The sequence below is a fragment of the Myotis myotis genome, unplaced genomic scaffold (assembly GCF_014108235.1).
Source record: "Myotis myotis isolate mMyoMyo1 unplaced genomic scaffold, mMyoMyo1.p scaffold_m19_p_1, whole genome shotgun sequence".
Lineage (NCBI taxonomy): Eukaryota > Metazoa > Chordata > Mammalia > Chiroptera > Vespertilionidae > Myotis > Myotis myotis.
The window spans coordinates 219778536-219799510 of NW_023416313.1; the positions used below are offsets into that span (position 1 = coordinate 219778536).

Below are 20975 nucleotides of genomic sequence, written 5' to 3' on the forward strand. Positions count from 1 at the left end.
TTGCCTCACAGAGCTGTCTCTAGCGGCCCCCAAAGCCAGCTGCCCTGGTGTGGGGTACCCGCTTCTACCAACCCCCTTCTCCCCACACCCGGAATCCTGCCGCACCAGGGGAACCCTGTCCGTGCACCTACCATCTACCTACCTGCCACGGGTGTTCCTCCTCAATCCCACGGGCAGCGCAGAGTGGACGGTGCCACCAGCTGGCCACGCGACTCTGTCTGGGCAAGTTCCAGATGCCGCTGGTCCAGTTCCCCCAGGCCCTCCACGGTGACGGTCCCATGCGGAGCCCCAGCTGGGACAAGGGGCTCCAAGGGAGGGAAAGGCACAGGCTCTGGACTCAGATGGCCCTGGCGCGTCCCTCCGCCCTCCCAGCAGCGGTTTCCTCAACTGGACAGACAGATCATGGCCCCCTCATCGGAGCTGCGAGCATGAGCTCCACAAGCCACGGCCAGGCCTGCAGCACACGGAGCCACGGCCAGGCCCCAGCACACGGAGCCACGGCCAGGCCTGCAGCACACGGAGCCACGGCCAGGCCCCAGCACACGGAGCCACGGCCAGGGCCCAGCACTCAGTGTCACGGCCAGGCCCCAGCACACGGAGCCACGGCCAGGCCCCAGCACACGGAGCCACGGCCAGGGCCCCAACACACGGAGCCACGGCCAGGGCCCAGCACTCAGTGTCACGGCCAGGCCCCAGCACACGGAGCAACGGCCAGGGCCCCAACACACGGAGCCACGGCCAGGGCCCAGCACTCAGTGTCACGGCCAGGCCCCAGCACACGGAGCCACGGCCAGGGCCCCAGCACACGGAGCCACGGCCAGGCCCCAGCACACGGAGCCACGGCCAGGCCTGCAGCACACGGAGCCACGGCCAGGCCCCAGCACACGGAGCCACGGCCAGGGCCCCAACACACGGAGCCACGGCCAGGGCCCAGCACTCAGTGCCACGGCCAGGCCCCAGCACACGGAGCCACGGCCAGGCCCCAGCACACGGAGCCACGGCCGGGCCCAGCACTCAGAGCCACGCCGGCACCTCCAGATGAGGGGTTCTTCCCCACGACAGCCTCGGGCCGGCCGTGCAGACGTATGAGCGAGTAAACGTGAGCACGCAGCCCAGGAAGGAGAGGCAGGCCCAGCCCACACTTCCTCATCCCTGCCCCACACTTTCTCAAGTTGGCTTTCTTCCTTTCACATGGCGAATGGTGCACTCCCCGCCACCTGGCAGAGGACCAGAGTGAGCCTCTGAGAATGCTCTTTGGAAGAAAGTGTTCAGAGAAGGGAACCGAGAGAGGCATAGAGCACACCTGCCATTCTTCCCAGTGAGCCACCTAGCCAAGGGGAGGGGCTTGCAGGCAGCTGGGCCTCGGGGCGGAGTTGATCAAGCCCACGCAGCACTAAGAACAGCCTCTGTGGCTTCTGGGAGCCTGGATGTCTCCCTGCCTGAAGCGGGCAGAGCTCTGGTTGGTTCAAGGGGACCAACCTGAAAAAGAAAGGGACGCGAGGACGGCTCCTGACAGCAGGCTGGGCCTGGGGCCGGGCTCAGGGGGAGGCTGTTGCCCACCATTCCTGCAGCTCCCCACCCGCCCACGGCCTCCTCCTTACGTCCTCCGTGTTTCCTCACTGACTCCCCTGCTGGGACGCCCTCCTCACCAGCTCACCAGCTGCCTCCTCCAGGAAGCCTTCCAAGGCTACAGGGACCCCTCTGCCCTGAGCCGTGGCATCTGCAGTCCCCTGACCCGTGGGTGGATCCTTGGGCTCCTGGGGCAGCCCCCCAATAATAGTCATGGTGGGGTGTAGTGCTCAGCAGCCCCACAGATCCCAGCAGCTGGGTCTTCCCAGCCTGACTCCTCGAAGTTCCTCAAGGGCCCGGCCCTTCTCCACATCACTCCGTCCCCCGGCAGACGCCCTGGCTGGGCAGCGTGCACACTTAGCAGGGCTGGGGCAGCCCGGGGACCAGCTGGCGTGCTCCGTGGGGAGGAAGCGGTCCTGGGCCTGGGCCTGGGCCTGAGCAGACTGGGCCAGCTTAGGCCCTGTGGGACGGGTGGACGGCCATGCTCTGCCGAGTTCCCGAGGACAGACATGAGATCCAGGGCCCCCCTTTCCTGGGCCCCCTCTTCAGGACCCACAGAGCGGGGCTGCCCCCTCTCCAGATCCCAGCTTCTCATTTCGAGCTCCAGCGGGCGCAAGTGGGGCGGCGAGAGGAACTGCCAACACACATTTATCGCTGAAGTCACCTACAAAACAGCGAAACGCGCGTATTTACTGAGCGCCACGAGCAGGGTGCCAGGCGCTCACTTCCCAGCCTCACCACCGAGACAAAAGGCTGCTGGCCTGGCTTCAGAGGACACTGAGGACCCCAGAGGGGAGCGCCAGCCTCGGCATTAGTCCCCCCCACCCCAGGGAGCCGGGTGGCAATGTCTGTCCAGGGGCGCTGCGCTGGAAGGCTCAGTGCCAGATCTTGATGTCACCCTCCCAGGAGCTGGTGGCGAGGACGGAAGGCAGCACAGGGTGGAAGGTGGTGCCCACACAGGCCTGCGTGTGCCCGTGCAGCGTGCGCGCCCGGCTGGCCGTGCGGAAGCAGTAGAGCAGGACCCGGCCGTCGGCGCTGCCCGTCACCAGCAGGTCTCCGTCCGGGGAGCACTCGCAGCCCACCGCGTAGCCTTCCACCTGCAAGGGCGACACGAGGGAGCCCGCGTCACGCCTGTGCGGTGGCGGTCATTCCACCCACCGCAGAGCAGCAGGCAGAGCCCGAGCTCCCCCGAGGCGGGTCCTGTGTGGCCATGTACAGGTTATCTCGTGTACCGGTTACCTCAGTGGTACCCAGGAGGCACAGCTCCCAGCCCAGGGCCCTCCCCCACAGGAGGCAGGTCTCAGTGAGGAAAGGGGGCAGAGCTAGAGACTCTGTCCTGCCCCACCCCTAACCTCTGATACAGGTCCACATGAGTGGAATCAGAGGAAACCTTTCCTGCTGCAGCTGGGGCCCGGGGCAGAGCCAGATACGGCCCAGGCCTTGAGTGGACACCAGGCCACACAGCATGTGGTCACCTGGGAAGCAGAAAACAGAATCCGCTGGATAGAGGTCTGTGCTCTCTGACCCCAAGTCCATGGCTGGCATGGTGTGGCGGCAGGCTCTGGGGCCAGTGCTCAGCCTTCTGGGGGTGAGGGGGGCAGGTAAGCGGTACCTTGTGCCCTTCGTAGCGCCGCCTTCTGCTCATCCGGTAGGGCCACACGGCGGAGAAGAGGGCCAGGTAGTTGCCATTGGTCTGGGCCAGGAACACAGGCTCCCGCGGGTGCAAGGCCAGGCTGGGGCAGGTGTACCTCTCCTGAGAAACAGCGGGCCAGAGAGGGAGAAGGATGCGGGCTGTGCCTGCTGCCTCCGCAGACATGCCCGCCGCCCTGCGCTCTGCTCACAGGCCGTGTGCCCTCCTCCCGGACCTTGGCTTCGGGTCGGTATGAGTTTCCTGCTGCTGCTGTAACCAACTGCCGCCAACTTAATGGCTGGAAACACACAAACTTAGGCTCGTACAGATCTGGAGGTCAGAAGTCTGAGCAGGGTCTCGCCGGGCTAATCATGGTGCCAGCAGGGCTGTGCTCGCTCCGGGGGATCCACTTGTGCTCCTTGGTCCACGGCCCTTGTGGTGGATCTTAAAGGGCCCCCCAAAATGTATCCACGTCCTAATTCCTAGGGCCCGGGAATGACACCTTGCATGTCTTTGCAGAATTAACTAAGTTAAGGATCTTGATGTGGGGAGTTGCCCTGTATTCTTGCCTAAATTCAGCCACGTGTATCCTTCTAAGGGAGGCACAGGGAGAGGAGACGCACACAGGTGATGTGAACCTGGATCAGAGAGTGACCTGCAGATGCTGGTGTAGAGCTCAGGGGGGATGCCCAGTGTCACCAGCAGCCACCAGATGTGAGGCGGCAAGGGACAGATCTGCCCCGCATCTCAGAGGGAGCGGGCCCTGCCAACGCCTGATTCAGCCCAGGGGTACGGAGACAAACGGCTATCCTCAGAAATGTGTGGGGACGCACTGCTGATGGCGGAAGCCTCCCATCTGTGGTACCATGTTGCCCGGGAACAGAGAACGAATGTGCGTGCCCACCCCCCCATTCCACAGGGGGCCCTCAGGGGCAGCCCAGGGCAGGACCCCACACAGTCCACATGCAGCCCGTGAAGAGGTAAATGATCAAGTGAGAAGATAAATGAGAACAGTGTTCAAACCCGGCAGGGACATCTACTGTTTGATGGGCTCAGTCACACAGAAGCGCCCCCGGGAAATCCCTTCTCAGCATCGCCTGTCCTTTCACGTTCTAAGAGCTGCCCAAATTCAGAGGGCAAAGCAGGAGCGGTCGGACTAACAATACCCAGCTGCAGACTAGTGTGCGCACAGAGGCTTGATGCCGTGGCGGCCCCATGAGGAGCTCCCTGCGTGATGCTGCCGGCCAGGAGGTGTGACTCTGGGACGGCTCGGGCCAGCAGCGCTCCACCCACCTCACTCGCTTCCCCTGCTCTCCGCTGGGGCTGATGGAGGCAGGAAGCCCCAGTGGTCAGACGTGCCCCCCATTCTCCTCCCAGGGCCTGCTTTTCCTAGGAGGTTACACTGGACCCTAAAGTGAGGTCTAGAGGCAGGTCTGCTCAGGGTCGCTCAGAACCATCTGAAGACAGTGGTGATGATAGTGATAGTTAAAACGATGATGATGTGGTGGTGGTGGTGGTGATAATGATAGTGATGGTAGTGACGATGGTAACAATGGTGATAGTTATGATGATGATAGTGATAGTAGTGATGATGGTGATGATAATGATAGGGATGGTGGTGATAATGGTGATAGTTATGATGATGGTGGTGGTGATCACAGTGATAATGGTAATTAGTAATGATAGTGGTGGTGGTAATAGTGATGATGTGGGTTTCATCACTATCAGGTGTGGGTTTCTATGTGACAAGGTCTGATGGCGGTGGTGGTGATGATGACGGTGGTGAAGATGACGGTGGTGATGACAGTGGTGATGATGGTGATAATATAGGTAATTTATGAAGCAATCCCTGTACCTGGCACCATTCTAGACCCTTAATAAGTGTTCTTTAAATTCTCAAAACCACTCTATGAGGCAAGTAATATTCTCATCCTCAGTTTTCTAAGTGGACAATGAGAATCCAAACAGCTAAGTAATGGGTCCAGGGCCCCCAGTTTGTCGGTGGTGGATCCAGGACCATCATTCAGGTGGTCTAACTCGAGTTTCTCTGCTTGAACTCCTGAGTCACAGCTCCTGCCAAAGCCACTCAGCAAAGGAGGGCGGAGTTCCATGGCTGGCTGGGGTGGCCGAGAAAGGGTAGGGGTGTCTCGAGCTGCTCGGCCGTCTACCAGTCCATCTGTACTAGCTGCCCCTCCACACCCTCACCCTATGGGATGGCTGGACAGGGCGGGGACGAGTGGGAGGACAGTTAGGGAGATACTGTCATATGGAGCCAGTGGACTTACGCTCGCCTTCCCCTGCCCGAGAAATTTCAGGCAGCCAATCTGTCTGCAAAGATCCTGCCTACTGAACCGTCTCCCACAGGAAGTGATCTGGGACCCGACAACCAAGGGCTACACGGGGCTGAAGCAGAAAGCAATGCCAGTAGGGTTTCTCACATGGAAGATCTGGTTGGAGATTTTGGCGGAGCTCCGGAAATCCCAGGCGATGATGGTACGATCAGCAGAGTCCCGGCTCGAAGCATCTGTGCTGCTCAGAAACTCAGAGCCTTCCTGGAGGAAGAGGATGTCCAAGGTCTGCTGGATGGTCGCCTTGTAGCTTCTCACCACCTGCAAGAGTGGGCGCCTGTCAGGCTGGTGGGCCCAGGAGTACTGGGCAGGCCTCCGCAGGGAGTCAGAGGGCAGGGGCCCGGCCCAGCAGCCCGAGCTGTGGAGTTGGGGGCTGCTGCAGGGAGACCGGGGGCCCTCGGATGCCACCAGGAAAATGTCTGTCTGCACAGGACCTACCCACACCTCCCACAGCCTTGCCTGATAGCACCTCCTCGTGGAGAGTCCCCCTCCCACACTCACCCCACGCCCATTGGTGCGGGGCCCGGGGAGGTGTGATGATCCCCGGTCAGACTGGTCCCCTAGAGAGCGGCAAGCTGAGGGAAGGGCCTGCGCCCAGCCAAGGACACCCAAGGGGCGTCAGGATGTCCATCAACCTGGAGCCATTCTTGCTTCTGAAGACGGCACATAATTCAAGCTCACAAAGTCCCAGCCTATTGCCCTGGAGTAGAAGCTATGTTGCTGGCAGTGAAAGTTCTTGGAGACCATAAAGCCAGAACCATTGTGCAGGTTAGCTTAGACATTGGGGGGAGGGGGTCAAGGCTTGATTTTTATTCCCATAACTAAGTGAAGGGTACAAGAGGGTAGCAGAGCTACCAGCAGTCTGTTTTATTTATTTATTTACTTACTTACTTATTTATTTATTCATTTATTTAGAGCCTTGTTTCCCTTTATTTTTTTATATTAAATTGACTGGGGTGCCATTGGTCAACATGAACATACAGGTTTCAGGTGTGGGTTTCTATGTTATAAGGTCTGTATATTGCACCGTGTGCCCACCACCCAAAGTCACATCTCCCATCTCCATCTATTAGGACCCCCTTCTCCCTCCACCCCTTCCCTCTGGCAGCCACCACACTGCTGTCTGTGTCCACGAGTTTCAGTTTTCTATCCCACCGATGAGTGAAGTCACATGGTTCTTAGCTCTTTCTGTCTGACTTCTTTCACTTAGCATAACGTTCTCAAGGTCCCTCCCTGTTGTTGCAAATGGCGCTGTTTCATCCGTTCTCGTGGCTGAGGAGTATTCCATTGTGTGCACATATCACCGCTTCTGTATCCAGTCCTCTACTGCAGAGCACTTTGGTGGTTCCCATGTCTTGGCCACCGTGAATAATGCTTCAATGAATAGAGGGGTGCATATATGTTCCTGAAGACATGTTTTTGAGGTTTGGGGGTATATCCCCAGGAGAGGGGTTGCTGGGTCACACGGTAGCTCTATTCTTAATGGTTTGAGGCATCGTCAGGCTGCTCTCCATAGCGATTATACCAGCCTACCTGCCCACCAGCAGCGGATAGGGTGCCCTTTTGTCCCACAACTTCCCATGTTCACGTGCCTTTGGTCCTTCCTTTCTAAACACGGGGCTCTTTTTTTAGCGCTGAGTTACTGAAAATGCCAACCAGATTCTCAAATTGGCCAACCAGTTCTTTCCAAATCTGGGTGAGTGTTGGGGGATAGGTTGAGTTTTGTTCTTCCTTTACATTGAATTTTCAACTCACCAATTGATATTTACAAGAGGGAATTTGTTTTTAAAATAAATACTTTTTCTAAATGAATTTTTTTTGTAGTTACTGTTTATGTACCAAGAAATCTATAACTTAGGGATTTTTTATTTTTTTGGAATTTTATTTGTTAATTTTTCTACAAACTTTACCAAAGTTTGCAGCTCATACCTCAACAGAACAGGGATATTTTAAATCACATAACTGCAGACAAACTGGAACAATATTGTTTGAAAGGTTTTTTTCCTCTTTCTTAGGTTGTTAATGTATTAGGAAGAAATGACAAAATCCTGTGTAGGCATTTTCTATAAAGTTCAATATTCTCTGTCCAGATTTTAGATTCTCAGAATAAATGTCTTTTACAGATGAAAAAAAAAAACACCCCAAAAAACAAACAAAAAAACCCACACAGCATTGTGATTATTAGCAATGTGCGTTGTTAAAATAGCATGAGGTGGTAGGATTTCTGCCTTTGCATGCTTCTGCTGGCAGAGTGGGCAGGTTTGATAAACTAACTGGCCTCTGCCATCTCTACTGTTGCTGAGTCTTTGAAATGTTATGTAGTCAAGTGCGGGCACTGGTAGGAGCAGTTGGCATCGCTCTACTCACTGACGGACTCTGAGTTACCTTAAGTGCTCCGGAAAAAGAGCCCGAGGTCACAGTGCCTTGCTCAACGGGGACATTGCTCGCTGCGCAGGCAGCCAGAGAATGAACGGGGTAGAGGAGGCCGCGTTCACTTTGAGACAGGGATCAAGAGTAGTGCAGGAAATAACACAGTGCCCGTAATGTGGCGTTGACTATCTTGTAATTACAATAAAACATTTTAACGATTAAAAAAACACAAACCTGAAGAAGAAGAAAAAAACAACAACAACATTCAACCCCACTGGCAATCAGGGAGTATGATATTAGCTGAGAGTTTATCATATATGTCAAATTCCCATTAAATGCAGCACTCCATCAATCCAATTTAGACTGGAGCGGGTGTGTGTGTGGGGGGGAGGGGGGGCGGCTTAGAGACCCATTCTGCAGATGAGGAACACTGAGGCTCAGAGAGATGCAGGGATTTGCCAAGACCACAGGGCCAACACTTGCTATGGCTTGTCTTGTTGATAATGGCCATGCTAACAGGTGTGAGGCGGTATCTCACTGTAGTTCTGATTTGCATTTCCCTGATTGCCAGTGGGGTTGAATATCTTTTCAATATACCTGTTGGCTCTTCATATGTCTTACTGGGAGAGGAGTGTTTTCAGGTCCTCTGCCCACTTTGTGACTGGCTTGGTTGCTGTTTGGTGTTGAGTGTTGTGAGCTCTTTATATAGTTTGGAGATTAAACCTTTGTCGGAGCTGCTGTTTGCAAATGTCATCTGCCATCTGTTGGCCGCCTCTTTGTTTTGCTGTCCGTTTCTTCTGCTGTGCAGAAGCTTTTTAGTTTCAGTCCCGTTCATTTATTTTTGCCTTTACTTCCTTTGCCTCTGGGGTCAAGTTCATAAAATGTTCTCTGCGACCAAGGTCCACAAGTTTGGTATCTATATTTTCTTCTATGTAACTTATTGTTTGGGTCTTCCATTTAGGTCTTTGGTCCATTTTGAATTAATTTCTGTACCTGGGGGCAAACTGCAGCCCAGTTTCATTCCTTTGCAGGTGGCTTCCCTGTTTTCCCAGCTCCACTTATTGAAGAGACTACCTTTACTCCAATGTGCATTTCTGGCTCCTTGTCGGAAATTATCTGTCCAGCCCCACTGGAGGGACTCAGTGGCTGAGTGTCCTATGAACCAGGAGGTCACGGTTCAATTCCCGGTCAGGGCACATGCCCGGGTTGTGGGCTCGATCCTCAGTGTGGGGCATGTAGGATGCAGCCGATCAATTATTCTCTCTCATCATTGATGTTTCTACCTCTCTCTCCCTCTCCCTTCCTCTCTGAAATCAATAATATATATATATGAAAATTATCTGCCCATGTACTAGTACATTTGGTTTTAAAGCTGAGCTCTCTATTCTGTTCCACTGATCTGTGTGTCTGTTTCTCTGCCGATACCAAGCTGTTTTGATTATCGTGGCTCTGTAGTATAATTTGAAGTCAGGTAGCTTGATACCTCTAGTTTTGTTCTTTTTTCTCAGGATTACTTTGGCTATTCAGGATCTTTTGTGGTTCCATACAAATCTGATGATTTCTCATTCTATTTCTTTTAAAAATGACATTGGGATTTTGATGGGGATTGCTTTAAACCTGTATATTGCTTGGAGTAATACAGCTATTTTAACTATGTTGATTCTTCCAACCCATGAATACAAGATATTTTCCCATTTTGTTGTGTCTTTTTCAATTTCTTTTAATAATGCTTTGTAATTCTCAGTATGTAGGTCTTTCACGTTCTTTGTTAAATTTATTCCTAGGTATTTTATTCTTTGGGTTACAATTTCAAAAGGAATTTTTCTTCTTTTTTTTTCCTAAAATTTTGTTGTTAGTATACAGGAAGGCAATAGATTTTTGGAAACTGATTTTGTATCCTGCAACTTGACTATATTTGTTTATTGTTTCTAATAGTTTTCTGGTAGAGTCTTTAGGGTTTTCTATATATAAAATTATGTCACCTTCAAAAAGTGACAGTTTGACATCTTACTTCCCTATTTGGATGCCTTTTATTTCTTTCTCTTGCCTTATTCCTCTGTCTAGGACTTCCAGCACTATGTTGAATAAGAGTGATGAGTGGACATCCTTGTTTTATTTCTGATCTTAGAGAAAAAATGTTGTTTTTCATCACTGAGTACGATCTTAGCTGAGAGTTTATCATATATGGCCTTTATTATGTTGAGGTACTTTCCTCCTATTACTATTTTAGTGAGTGTTTTAATCATAAATGAATGTTGTATCTTATCAAATGCTTTTTCTGTATCTATTGATAAGATCACGTGACTTTTATCCTTTCTTTTGTTAATGTGGCCTATTACACTGATTGACTTTCATATGTTAAACCATCCTTGTGCCCCTGGAATAAACCCCACTCGATTGTGATGTATTATTTTTTGGATGTACTGTTGTATTTGATTTGCTAGTATTTTGTTTAGGATTTTTGCATTTGTATTCATCAGAGATATTGGTCTATAGTTTTCTTCTTTTGTGTTATCTTTGCCAGGTTTTGTATCAGAGATATACTGGCTTCATAGAATTTGTTAGGAAGTAGTGTCTCTTCTTCAATTTTCTGTAAGAGTTTGAGAAGAATAGGCTTTAAATCTGCTTTGAAATTTTGTATATTTCACTAGTGAAGCCATCTGGTCCTGGATTTTTATTTTTTGATGGTTGTTTCAATTTCCTCACTGCTGATCAGTCTATTTAGATTTTCCAATTCTTCATGTTTTAGTCTAGGAAGGTTAGATATTTTTAGGAGCCAATCCATTTCTTCTAGGTTATTGAATTCGGTGGCACATAGTCTTTCATAATATTCTAGTATGATCCTTTGTATATCTATGATGTAAAGACATTTTTCTGTCTTAGCATCATCGCCAATATTCCAAAGCCTCCTGCCTCGTAAACTAATGTGATTAAGTATCCAGCAGTTGTTCTGCTTTCTTCAGAGCATTTATCACCTTCACCTGCTGTTCTAAGACAACTGGTTTGGCAGCGACAGGTGCGGGGCGGAGACTAACAGGAACCTCCACTTAACAAACTCACAATAGATTCTACTTGAAACTGCAGTCAGGGCCTGCGCCTCTGGCCTCCCTGCCGCCCTGGCCGCCTATTCATCAGCTCCCAGGGCGCCACCATGCGGCCACCGCATAGACAGTTCGCCCGAACCGCAGCCCAACACTGAGCCATCTTGACAATTTTTTAAAAAACTGGAATTCACAGCCTCTCAAATGTTGCAGACTTTTCTATCCTCCTCTTTCAAATGTCCGTATGTCAAATTTCCATTAAATGCAGCACTCCATCAATCCAATTTAGACTGGAGCGGGGAGGGGGGGGGGGCTTAGAGACCCATTCTGCAGATGAGGAACACTGAGGCTCAGAGAGATGCAGGGATTTGCCAAGACCACAGGGCCAGGAGTGATGGAGCTTCTCCCAGCCCCAGCTGCTTCCCTGGGGCCCACACCCCAGTCTCCTGCCGGCCAATTCCTGCCTCGGTAAGTGTGGGGACACATTCCTGGGAGGGTGGGCGACCAATGACTGCTCTTCTTGGAGCCTCTTCAGAAGCAGCCCCCAGGCAGGGTGACTTCTGGGTGGGCCCCTGAAGCCGAGGGGTGGTCTGGGGCAGAAGAGAGGGCATCCCTGCTGCTCTCCCTCCCTCCCTCCCTAGGCACCGCAAGCCCACTTGCCTCCCCAGGGTCCTGAGCCCCCCGAGTGTGGGATGGGGGGGAAGCGGGGTCGGCCAGGAGGCACAGCGGCTGTGCTGCTGACCAGAGGCCCGTGCCTGCCCAGTCTGGGGCTGGGGCATCGGCCTAGGGCCTGGGAGGGTGTGGCGCCCCCAACATCTGCTCTGCTGAGCCTGCACATCCTTCCATCACAGGGCAGTGCCACCCCAGGCGTGTTTAGAATCTACTCTGGAAGGAAGGACCCTGGAAGGAAGGAGGGGGAGGGAAGGGATGATGGGGAGGCCCCCTCACCTTGGCTCTTAAGTAACCTCTTTCCTGGGTCCAATTCCATCCGCTCCTCCCATCCAGAGCCATTCCCCCTCCGACCCCCACCCCCAGACATCCCCTGCCTCCCTCGCCTGGGCCACCTGGGGCCTGCCCAACTTCCGCCCCCCTTTCCTGAAGCCTCTCTCATGGGCTCTGGCTCCGAGATGGCCGGGCAGCACGTCCTAGAGAGGCTAAGTGCGGCTGGACTTGTGTCCCTGGACATGGCTCGTGCACGGAGACGCTTCCCCCTCCCCAGCTGTGGGGGCAGCAGCAGCCCCGAGCCCCACCAGCCAGAGACAGGCCGTTCACGGGCTCCCACACGGGCACCCACGCGGGCACGCACACACGCTGCGCAGGCAGGACTGGCCGCCCCTGGGGGCAGGGGTAGCCTTTGCACCTCAGCCCCTCGCCCCACGGCAGTACCTCGGTCCCCAGGCGCCCCCCAGGACACACACTGACCCAGGAAGGGGTGGAGGAGGAGAAGGGCCCTGCCACTCACCCAGTGCCTGTTCAGTGCCAGCCACTGGCGGCGGGAGGGCCCAGGGAGAAGCGGGAGCCGGGCCTCGGCATGTGGGCCCAGAGCCGCCGGGCGCCCACCCGCACACTGCCCGCCGCCAAGCCCACCTTTCCCAGGAGAACGAGCCCGCGGTTCCGGACGATTCCTGCGAAGGAGGGAAATGGCCCGATTCATGAGGCGCCGTAAACTCCAAGGGCTGGGAGCAGGGCGTGTGATGGGCGATCCCGCCAATGCTCCGGCGGCGGCTGCCCTGGGAAGCGATGGCCCGGAACGTGATTTACCGGCCGCGGAGGAGCCGCACGCGCGTCTCGTTGGTGGGTTTTATGGCAACTGTCATCACACCGACAGCTGGCGCGGCCAGCCGGGGCCGGGGCGCTCCGGGCCTAACTAGCTGGATCCACGGGGAGCCTCCCAGACGCCCTGGCAACCCGCCTCGCTGGGAAGCACCTCGGGGCCAAGGCCTAGGGCGCCAGGAGAGGGGAAGGCTGGTCATGGCGCAGTCAGTGCTGATGAAAGCCACCTGATGCCCGAAAACCCGCCAGCTGCGTGCCCCCCACACACCTGAGGGCTGGGCTCCGGGGGTCCCTTCCTTGGGTCCCAGCCTCTTCAAGGGGCGTGAGGTCGGGGTGCAGGTGAGGCGTGGGCCTGGCCGGGCGGCTGACACGTGTGCCCAGGGGAGCCCTTCCCTCTCGGGGTCTGGTCTCTGGCGCCTTTCAGCACTGTGGGCACCAGCTGCCCTCACCGCACCCAAAGCTGAAGGAAAGGCGAGGGAGACACTGCTCTGGGCTCCCAGCCCCTGCCCAGCACCAGGACTTGAGCCCCTGGGGACAGACATCTGTCCCACGCCTGGGGCGCCCCGGCCAGCACGGGGGCGGCAGGCTGCAGGCACCGGCAGGGCGTGCTGAATGAGTATCTATCTGCATGAGGGATGCGTGGATACACAAACGGATGAATGAACAAAAGAACAACTTGAAAAGTAGTGAGCGCAGCCTCTGGCTGCCAGCACTTGCTGGCACTGGGGGCTGAGGCACCGCCCACGGAGCTGCTGCCACCAGCTCCAGCAGGCGCCGGGGACAGCATTCATGCCCAGGGAGCGCCAATGGCTGGGACACGCAGTCACAGGCAAACTGACTCTCCAAGGAGCTCCGAGGCCATGGTGGGGCAGGAGGGGAGGGCAGTGCGACTGGGCTCCATGCCACATCCCTGGCAAGGCTAGCAGGGGCCTCGCCTTCCCCGGGGGAGGCAGATGCCGCGTACTGGAGCCTGGCGGCCTAGTACTGGCTGCAGGGCCTTGAGCAAGCAACTTGCCTCTCCGTGCTTCAGGCCCACATCTGAAGGGGGGACAATGACAGGACCTGTGGCTTGGGAGTAAACAGAGGTGGTAGGCTGGCTCGGTGGCCACCACACGGCAGACACTCATGGACCTTCCCCCGCCGGCAGGAGTGAGTCCCCAGGATGGAGCCGAGAGTCCCTGGTAAATCCCGTGCCTGCCCCCCGGCCCCAGCCATCTCAATTCCTTCTCCCTGAAAATGCACATGCTGATCTCTTTCAAATGCTGCGATGCCAGGGGTCTCTGCACCGGCAGGGTGCACTGAATGAGTATCTGCACCAGGGGATGAGTGGATACACAAATGGGGGTCAGGCACATGACTTGTCCTCCACCATGTGCCTGACCTGCAGCCGCCCTCTGAAGGGACCAGTCTCGAAGCAACGCTGGCAAACTGGAGGAGTGGGTAAGGGCCCCTTTCTGCGGCTTAAATTCACACAGGGAAAGTGGTCAAACACAGAGCAGTGTGCACGGAGAGTGCGCTGTCAGTAAATGTGAAAAGGACCAGAACTTTAAAAAGACACTACAAAAACATGAGAAGAAAAGATGACTGACTTTTCCACAGTCTGGGATTGGAGAAACCCTCCTGGCTAGGACTCCAGGGCCAGAAGCAATAAGATGAAAGATGGGTAGATTTGCCTACAGGAAAATCATCATCATCGTCACTGTGGCGTGCCATAAAAACAAGGAAATAAGTAAAAAAGACAAATGGAAGAAATATTTGCAACTTATATTAGAAGCAAAGGTCACTATCCCTAAAAACAGTTTCTAAAAACACATGAAGTGACCAAGAGTTCCACAAAAAAGTGAGCAGGAAAAGTGGACAGACAGGTCAATAAAAGGAAATGTAGTTGGTCCTTTGCCCCTGCTCATTGGAAATGACCATTTAAATGACACAAAGATATTCCTCACCTATCAAATTAGCAAACTCCAAGCGTCTGGCCACACTCTTCGTTAGGTGGCCGTGGGCATTAGTGAGAGAAGCGTGAGTGGTACGATCCCTGTGCAGAGAACCGGGGCCACTGGCAGTGGCACATGACTCGCCCTCCGCCCCCTGCCTGACCCGCAGTCCCCCGCAGGGACCGGTCCCGAAGCGACGCTGGCCAAACTCCCACAACTTTAAGAATAAAAAAATTAGAGGAACCGAAATAAACACCAGGAAGGAACCGGTTAAATAAAGCCCAGCACAGCAGCTGGAAGAGAAAGGAGGCCTGCCTCCCTGCCTGCTGTGGGGTGACCTCCAGGTTCGCTGCTCAGGGAGAAAAGCAGGTGGGAAGGAACTCGAAGAGACGCTATGAATATATGTATGTGTTTGCTTACATTAAAAGCAGTAGGAAGATAAATCAGAAAGTAAGTAAAGGAATAAGTCAGCCTCTAGACTCTAGAGCAGTGGTTCTCAACCTTCCTAATGCCGGGACCCTTTAATATAGTTCCTCATGCTGTGGTGACCCCCAACCATAAAATTATTTTCGTTGCTACTTCATAACTATAATGTTGCTACTGTTATGAATTGTCATGTAAATATCTGATATGCAGGATGTATTTTCATTGTTACAAATTGAACATAATTAAAGCATGGTGATTAATCACAAAAACAATATGTAATTGTATATGTGTTTTCTGATGGTCTTAGGCGACCCCTGTGAAAGGGTTGTTCGACCCCCAAAGGGGTCGCGACCCACAGGTTGAGAACCGCTGCTCTAGAGGCAGAGAATGAAATGGAGGAACGGGTTGGGGGTAGAAGTTAGAAAATTTCTGTAAAGGGCCAAACAGTAAATATTTTAGGGTTTATGGGCCCCATACAGTCACTGTGGCGTGTGTGTGTGCCTGTGTGTGCATGCGTGTGTGTGTGCGTGTGTGTGCATGCGTGCGTGTGTGTGTGCGTGTGTGTGTGCGTGTGTGTGTGACAGCCGTTTAAAAATGTAAACCAAATTGGACCCAAGAGCTGTAGTTTTCCAATCCCTTCTCTAGAACAATGTACATATTTTATAACATTATACAACAAAATTAACTTAAAAAACAGTCTCTAAAATGTGAAAGAAAAATTAAGCAAATGAAACAAACCAAGAATTGAGCTAGTAGCTTAATCACATAAATAGGATTTATTTTGGGAGATGTGAAAGCACAGTAATTTAATGGTAGGTCCTTAGTTGAATATACATTATGAACAGTAATTTGATGGTAAACCCTAATTGGATATGCACTGTGGACAAAAAGAACTGAGAGAAATCTTAAACTGTTTTCAGTCATGAAATTGCTAGTGTCAATATACCAAAAAAATTGTGTTAAGAGAGACAGAAATAAAAATTTTCCGTGTAAAAGAAATAAAAAAATATATAAAAGCAAAGAAGCCAAAGGAAAGTTCTGTAATCCTAAATCTGAATGGGGAAAACCAGTACTACCAATGATGCATTTTTTTCTTAACAACAAAACCATTTCCTAGCTGTGACCGTGGAAGGGGCCTAGGAACAACGACCAACCACAGCCTCAGATTCTGTCTCTCACCAGCTAAATCCGCAAGTAACAGATGACAGACCCGGGCATTGCGACAGTTGTTATAACCACATAGCACCTGTTTACGAAGGTAGAAGAGAGACTGGTCACGCTCAGTGAGGCATGGAGGATGGAGGAGAACCCCAAGGACCTTCTAGACATGGAACACACAGTGCTGAGATGAAAGATACCTTGAGTGGGATTAACGTCAGATGAGACACGGCAAGAGGAAACATTAGTGAACTAGAAGAGCACAGAATGGAAATTATTCCAACCATACTAGAGAGGGGAAAAGGCTGACTTTTTTAAATGAACAAAATCTAGTTTGAACCCCAAATGGAATAAGCCCACAATGGCCTCTCACCCTCTATCACAAATTACAAGTAAGAACTCTGGACAAAATTCACAATGCAAGCCTGAAGCCTAAAAAGTAATAGCAGGTGGGTTAGGGGGCCGAAGTCGAAATGTGAAGAAAAACCAATATGGCAAGTGAGGCTTTAAGTCTGTGGGATTTTCAGTTTGGGGTTTTTACTTATATTTGGGGGGGGGGGCATGTTTTAATTGCTGACACTGACTCACAGACTGACTGATTTTAGGAATTATAATAGTGGCAAAAATTCTGAAATAAATCCACCATTCTGGCCAAAGAGACAAAAAAAAGGGGGGGGGGTGTCTCTGTAAGCCAGAGAACATTGGAAATTGTAAAACGATGTCCGTCTCGTTCTCCCAGCCCTGCCCAGAGCAGAACCACACTGCTCTGGCATGCAGTACAAGTACCTGAAACCCAGAGGAGAGAATCTGAACCAAAGAACTGGGGAAAAGTGACCTTATTGTAAAACCAGTTAAGAGGGAAATCCACGTTGTTTTTTCCACTATTTTCTCCAAAATTAGCCAGTTTGCCGTGGGAGGGATCCCAGTGTGGTCACCATGTGACATAGCAGAAGGTTAACCCTGGGGAGAACTCCGTCTCTCCGGGACGAAGAACCAGGCCCTGGGGAGACAGAGAGTGAGGGAGAAACTCCGCAGAGGAGAGAGGTGAGAAGGGAACCCTCTCATTCTGTGTATGAACTGATATGCAACCCAGGGCAGTCCCTAAGCTACAGGTGTGTGACACAGTCCAAGAAGCACAGCTCAAGCTTTAAGTAGGGAAGTGCCATAGAACCACTGCCTAAGTCTGAAGCTAACCCCTTACTGAAGTGGAACCACTGCCCACAAAAGGAAAGAAACACTTGCTCCCTGAATCTAACTGGGTTGGTTGCCCATTGAGACAAACAAATCATTATTCTCCACAGGGTTTTACGGGACCCAGGATCTGACAATATAATGCTAAACATCTGCAGGATGTGTTCTTAAGTTACTTGACATGTAAAGAACCAGAAAAATGTAAGCAGTAACCATGAGAAAAATAAAACATTGCCAACCCTGAAATGATCCAGATCTTGGAATTATCAGACACATTTAAACAGCTATTATAATAATCCTCAATGAGATAAACATTCTTGAAATAAATGGATAGATGACCTCAACAGAGAAACAGAAGTTTATATATATATATATATATATATATATAATTTTTAAAATATATTTTTATAGTTTTCAGAGAGGAAGGGAGAGGAAGAGAGAGATAGAAACATCAATGATGAGAATCATTGATCAGCTGCGTCCTGCATGCTCTGCACTGGGGCTCGAACCCGCAACTCGGGTATATGCCCTTGACCGGAATGGAACCCAGGACCCTTTAGTCCACAGGGCGATGCTCTATCCACTGAGCCAAACCGGCTAGGGCCAGGAATTATATTTTTAAATAGAAAGTTTAGAACTGAAAGTATTTTTTAATCATGGGATAAGCCCAATAACAAAACGGGAAATGAAAAAGACTCAGTGAGCTTGCAGAGAAACAGAAATGAACAAAGTCTTAGGGACCCGTGGGATAATATCAGAAGGTTAAACATTTTTGTCAGTGGAGCAGTGCATGTATACGTCTGTGTGTATGTCAATTTATATGTCTATACTTGCAGAAATACTGACCAAAGTGCCCACATTTGGTGAAAGACATAAATTTAGAGTCAAGAGGCTCAGCAAGCCATAAAAAGATAAACTCAAAGAAAACACCAAGCCCCAACACATTCAAACTTCTAAAAACCTCAACGAAAAAAATATTGAAACCACCTCATGGGTGGGGGTAGAAGTGGGGAATGAAGCATTACATTAAAATAATTTGAAATGCTATGGATTTCTTATCAGAAACTATAGAAGTAAAAAAAAAAAAAAGTGGAAAACATTGAAAATGGTGAAAGAAAGGAGTGCCCAACCCAGAATTTTATAGACAGCAAACGTACCCTCTAGGAATAAAGGCAAAATACCAATTCTGACAGATGGAAAAAAAAAAATAAGTAAATTTGTCATCAACAGATCTGTTCTGTCATCAACAGATGCTAAAGGAAATTCTTCAGGTTGAAGAGTAATAATACCAGAGGAAAACTTGGAAATTCAGGAGTGAAGGAAAAGCAAGGTATATGGTATCTAATTGGATAAGTAAGTATAAAAGACCATTTTTTTCAATTAAGTTCTTTGAAATATTCATGACTGTTGAAAACAAAAATTTTAAGTCCTTAAGGTAGAAAGGAAATTATACCAAACCCAAATCTACACAAAATAATGAAAAGGAATAGAAATCCTACATAATAGAAGCCTAATATGGTAAGTGTCCGGTCGTCCATTCAACCAATCAAAGCATAATATGCTATTGGTATACTAAGGCCACTCAACTGCTCGCTATGATGTGCACTGACCACCAGGGGGCATACAGTCGACTGGTAGACCAGTCACTATGACGTGCACTGACCACCAGGGGGCAGATGCTCCGACCGGTAGGTTAGCTTGCTGCTGGGGTCCGGCCGATCAGGACTGAGTGAGATGGGCCGGACGTGCCCTGGAGTCCTCCTGCGAACGCTCCCCCGCTGGCCAACCTCCCAGGTCCCTCCCCAGACCCAGTCTGTGCACTGGTGGGGTCCCTCAGCCTGGCCTGCACCCTCTTGCTATCCGGAATCCCTCGGGGGATGTCGGAGAGCCGGTTTTGGCCTGAACCCACAGGCCAGGCCAAGGGACCCCACAGGTGCATGAATTCTTGCACCAGGCCTCCAGTACCGTAGTAAATATATAAGGAAATAGAAAATACTTTTTGATCATTAAAATATTCTTTAATTTTCTGTTTCCAGAAAAAAAAAGTATTGTAGGATTTTTAATACATGTGGAAGGAAAATGTGTGCCAGCAACAGTGCAAAGACCCTGAGGAGAAAAGTTGAAAATTTGTATATTGTAAGGTTCTTATACAATACAATAAGAGATATAATATGATTTGAAAGCAGACTGATAAGGTAAAGAAGTATACTATAAACTCTAAAGCAACCACAAAAAATAAAGCACGACACAATGCCACAGATAATAAAGCAACAAAGAAGATAAGATGAAATCATTAAAAACACTGAATTAATCCAAGAGAAAGAGAGGACAGAAAAAAATGTCAAAAAGGATAGACGGAACAAATGAAAACCAGCAGGATGATAGATTTAAACCCGACTAACTCAATAATTACACTAGCCCGGCTGGGGCGGCTCAGTAGTTAAGCGTCGACCTATGAACCAGGAGGTCACAGTTTGATTCTCAGTCAGAGCACATACCAGGTTGCAGACTCGATCCCCAATGTGGGGCATGCAGAAGGCAGCTGATCAATGATTCTCTCTCATCATTGATGTTTCTACCTCTCTCTCCCCCTCTTTTCCTCTCTGAAATCAATAAAAATATAGTTTATAAAAGTAATAATATTTTAAAAATAATTATACTAAATTAAAACAGGAACACTAAACCACTTCATAGGAAAAGATTGCTATGTAGAATTAAAATACATGGTCAATACCCAACTAAATGCTGCCGATAAGAAACATGTTTTATAAAGACACAAATAGGTTAAAGTAAAAAGAGGGAAAAAGATACACCATGCTAACTAACGGTATCAAATAAACCAGGAATGCCTATGGTAATAACAGGCAAAGTAGATGTCTGAGAAAAGAATATTATCAGGGACAAAGTGGGTCTTTTCAATAAAAGAGTCAATTCCTCTGGAGAACATAACAACCCTAAATGTTTATGTACCTAATAACAGACCTTCAAAAGAAATAAAGGAAAACTAATAGAACTTTAAAAGTAAGTAAGACAAATCTATTCTCATTGTCACAAATTTTAACCAGCCATTCTTAACTAATAGAACAAATAGAAATTTCAGAGAAGGTAGAGAAGTCTTGAATAATGCTATCAATCAACTTGATGTAATTGACATTTGTAGATCATTACACCCAACAAACAGCAGAATACACACTCTTTTCAAGTGCTCACAGAACATTTACCAAAATGGATCATACCGTAGGACATCAACCAAATCTCAATAAATTTAAAAGGATTTAAACATGAACTGTGTGTTTTGTGACCCTAATGGAGTTAAGTTAGAAATCACTAACAGATATTTGGAAAATTCCCAAGGATTTGGAGCCTAAAGAGCATTCCTAAATAATCCATGGACCACAAAGAAATAAAAAAAGGTAATTAGAAAGTATTTTTAACTGAAGAAAAATGAAAAACAATGCATTGACAGCTATGTAATGTAGCTGCAAAACCTAGAGGGAAATTAACAGCACTGGACACCTATGATGGAAAAGAATAT

At 50.3% G+C, this 20975-nt stretch overlaps 1 protein-coding gene across 5 annotated transcripts in view; it reads right to left on the bottom strand.

The window, feature by feature from the left end:
- Nucleotides 1-2229: 2229 nt before the first annotated feature.
- Nucleotides 2230-20975, bottom strand: part of WDR25 (WD repeat domain 25) — a 144027-nt gene continuing 125281 nt past the window's right edge. For all 5 annotated transcript variants that reach the window (XM_036316991.1, XM_036317000.1, XM_036317006.1 and 2 more), the window contains 3 exons: nt 5638-5808; nt 3182-3322; nt 2230-2666 (listed from right to left, as the gene is read on the bottom strand). In XM_036316991.1, the coding sequence (XP_036172884.1) occupies nt 2445-2666; nt 3182-3322; nt 5638-5808 (534 nt within the window). In that variant the 3' untranslated portion in view covers nt 2230-2444. The remainder of the gene's footprint in view (nt 2667-3181; nt 3323-5637; nt 5809-20975) is intronic.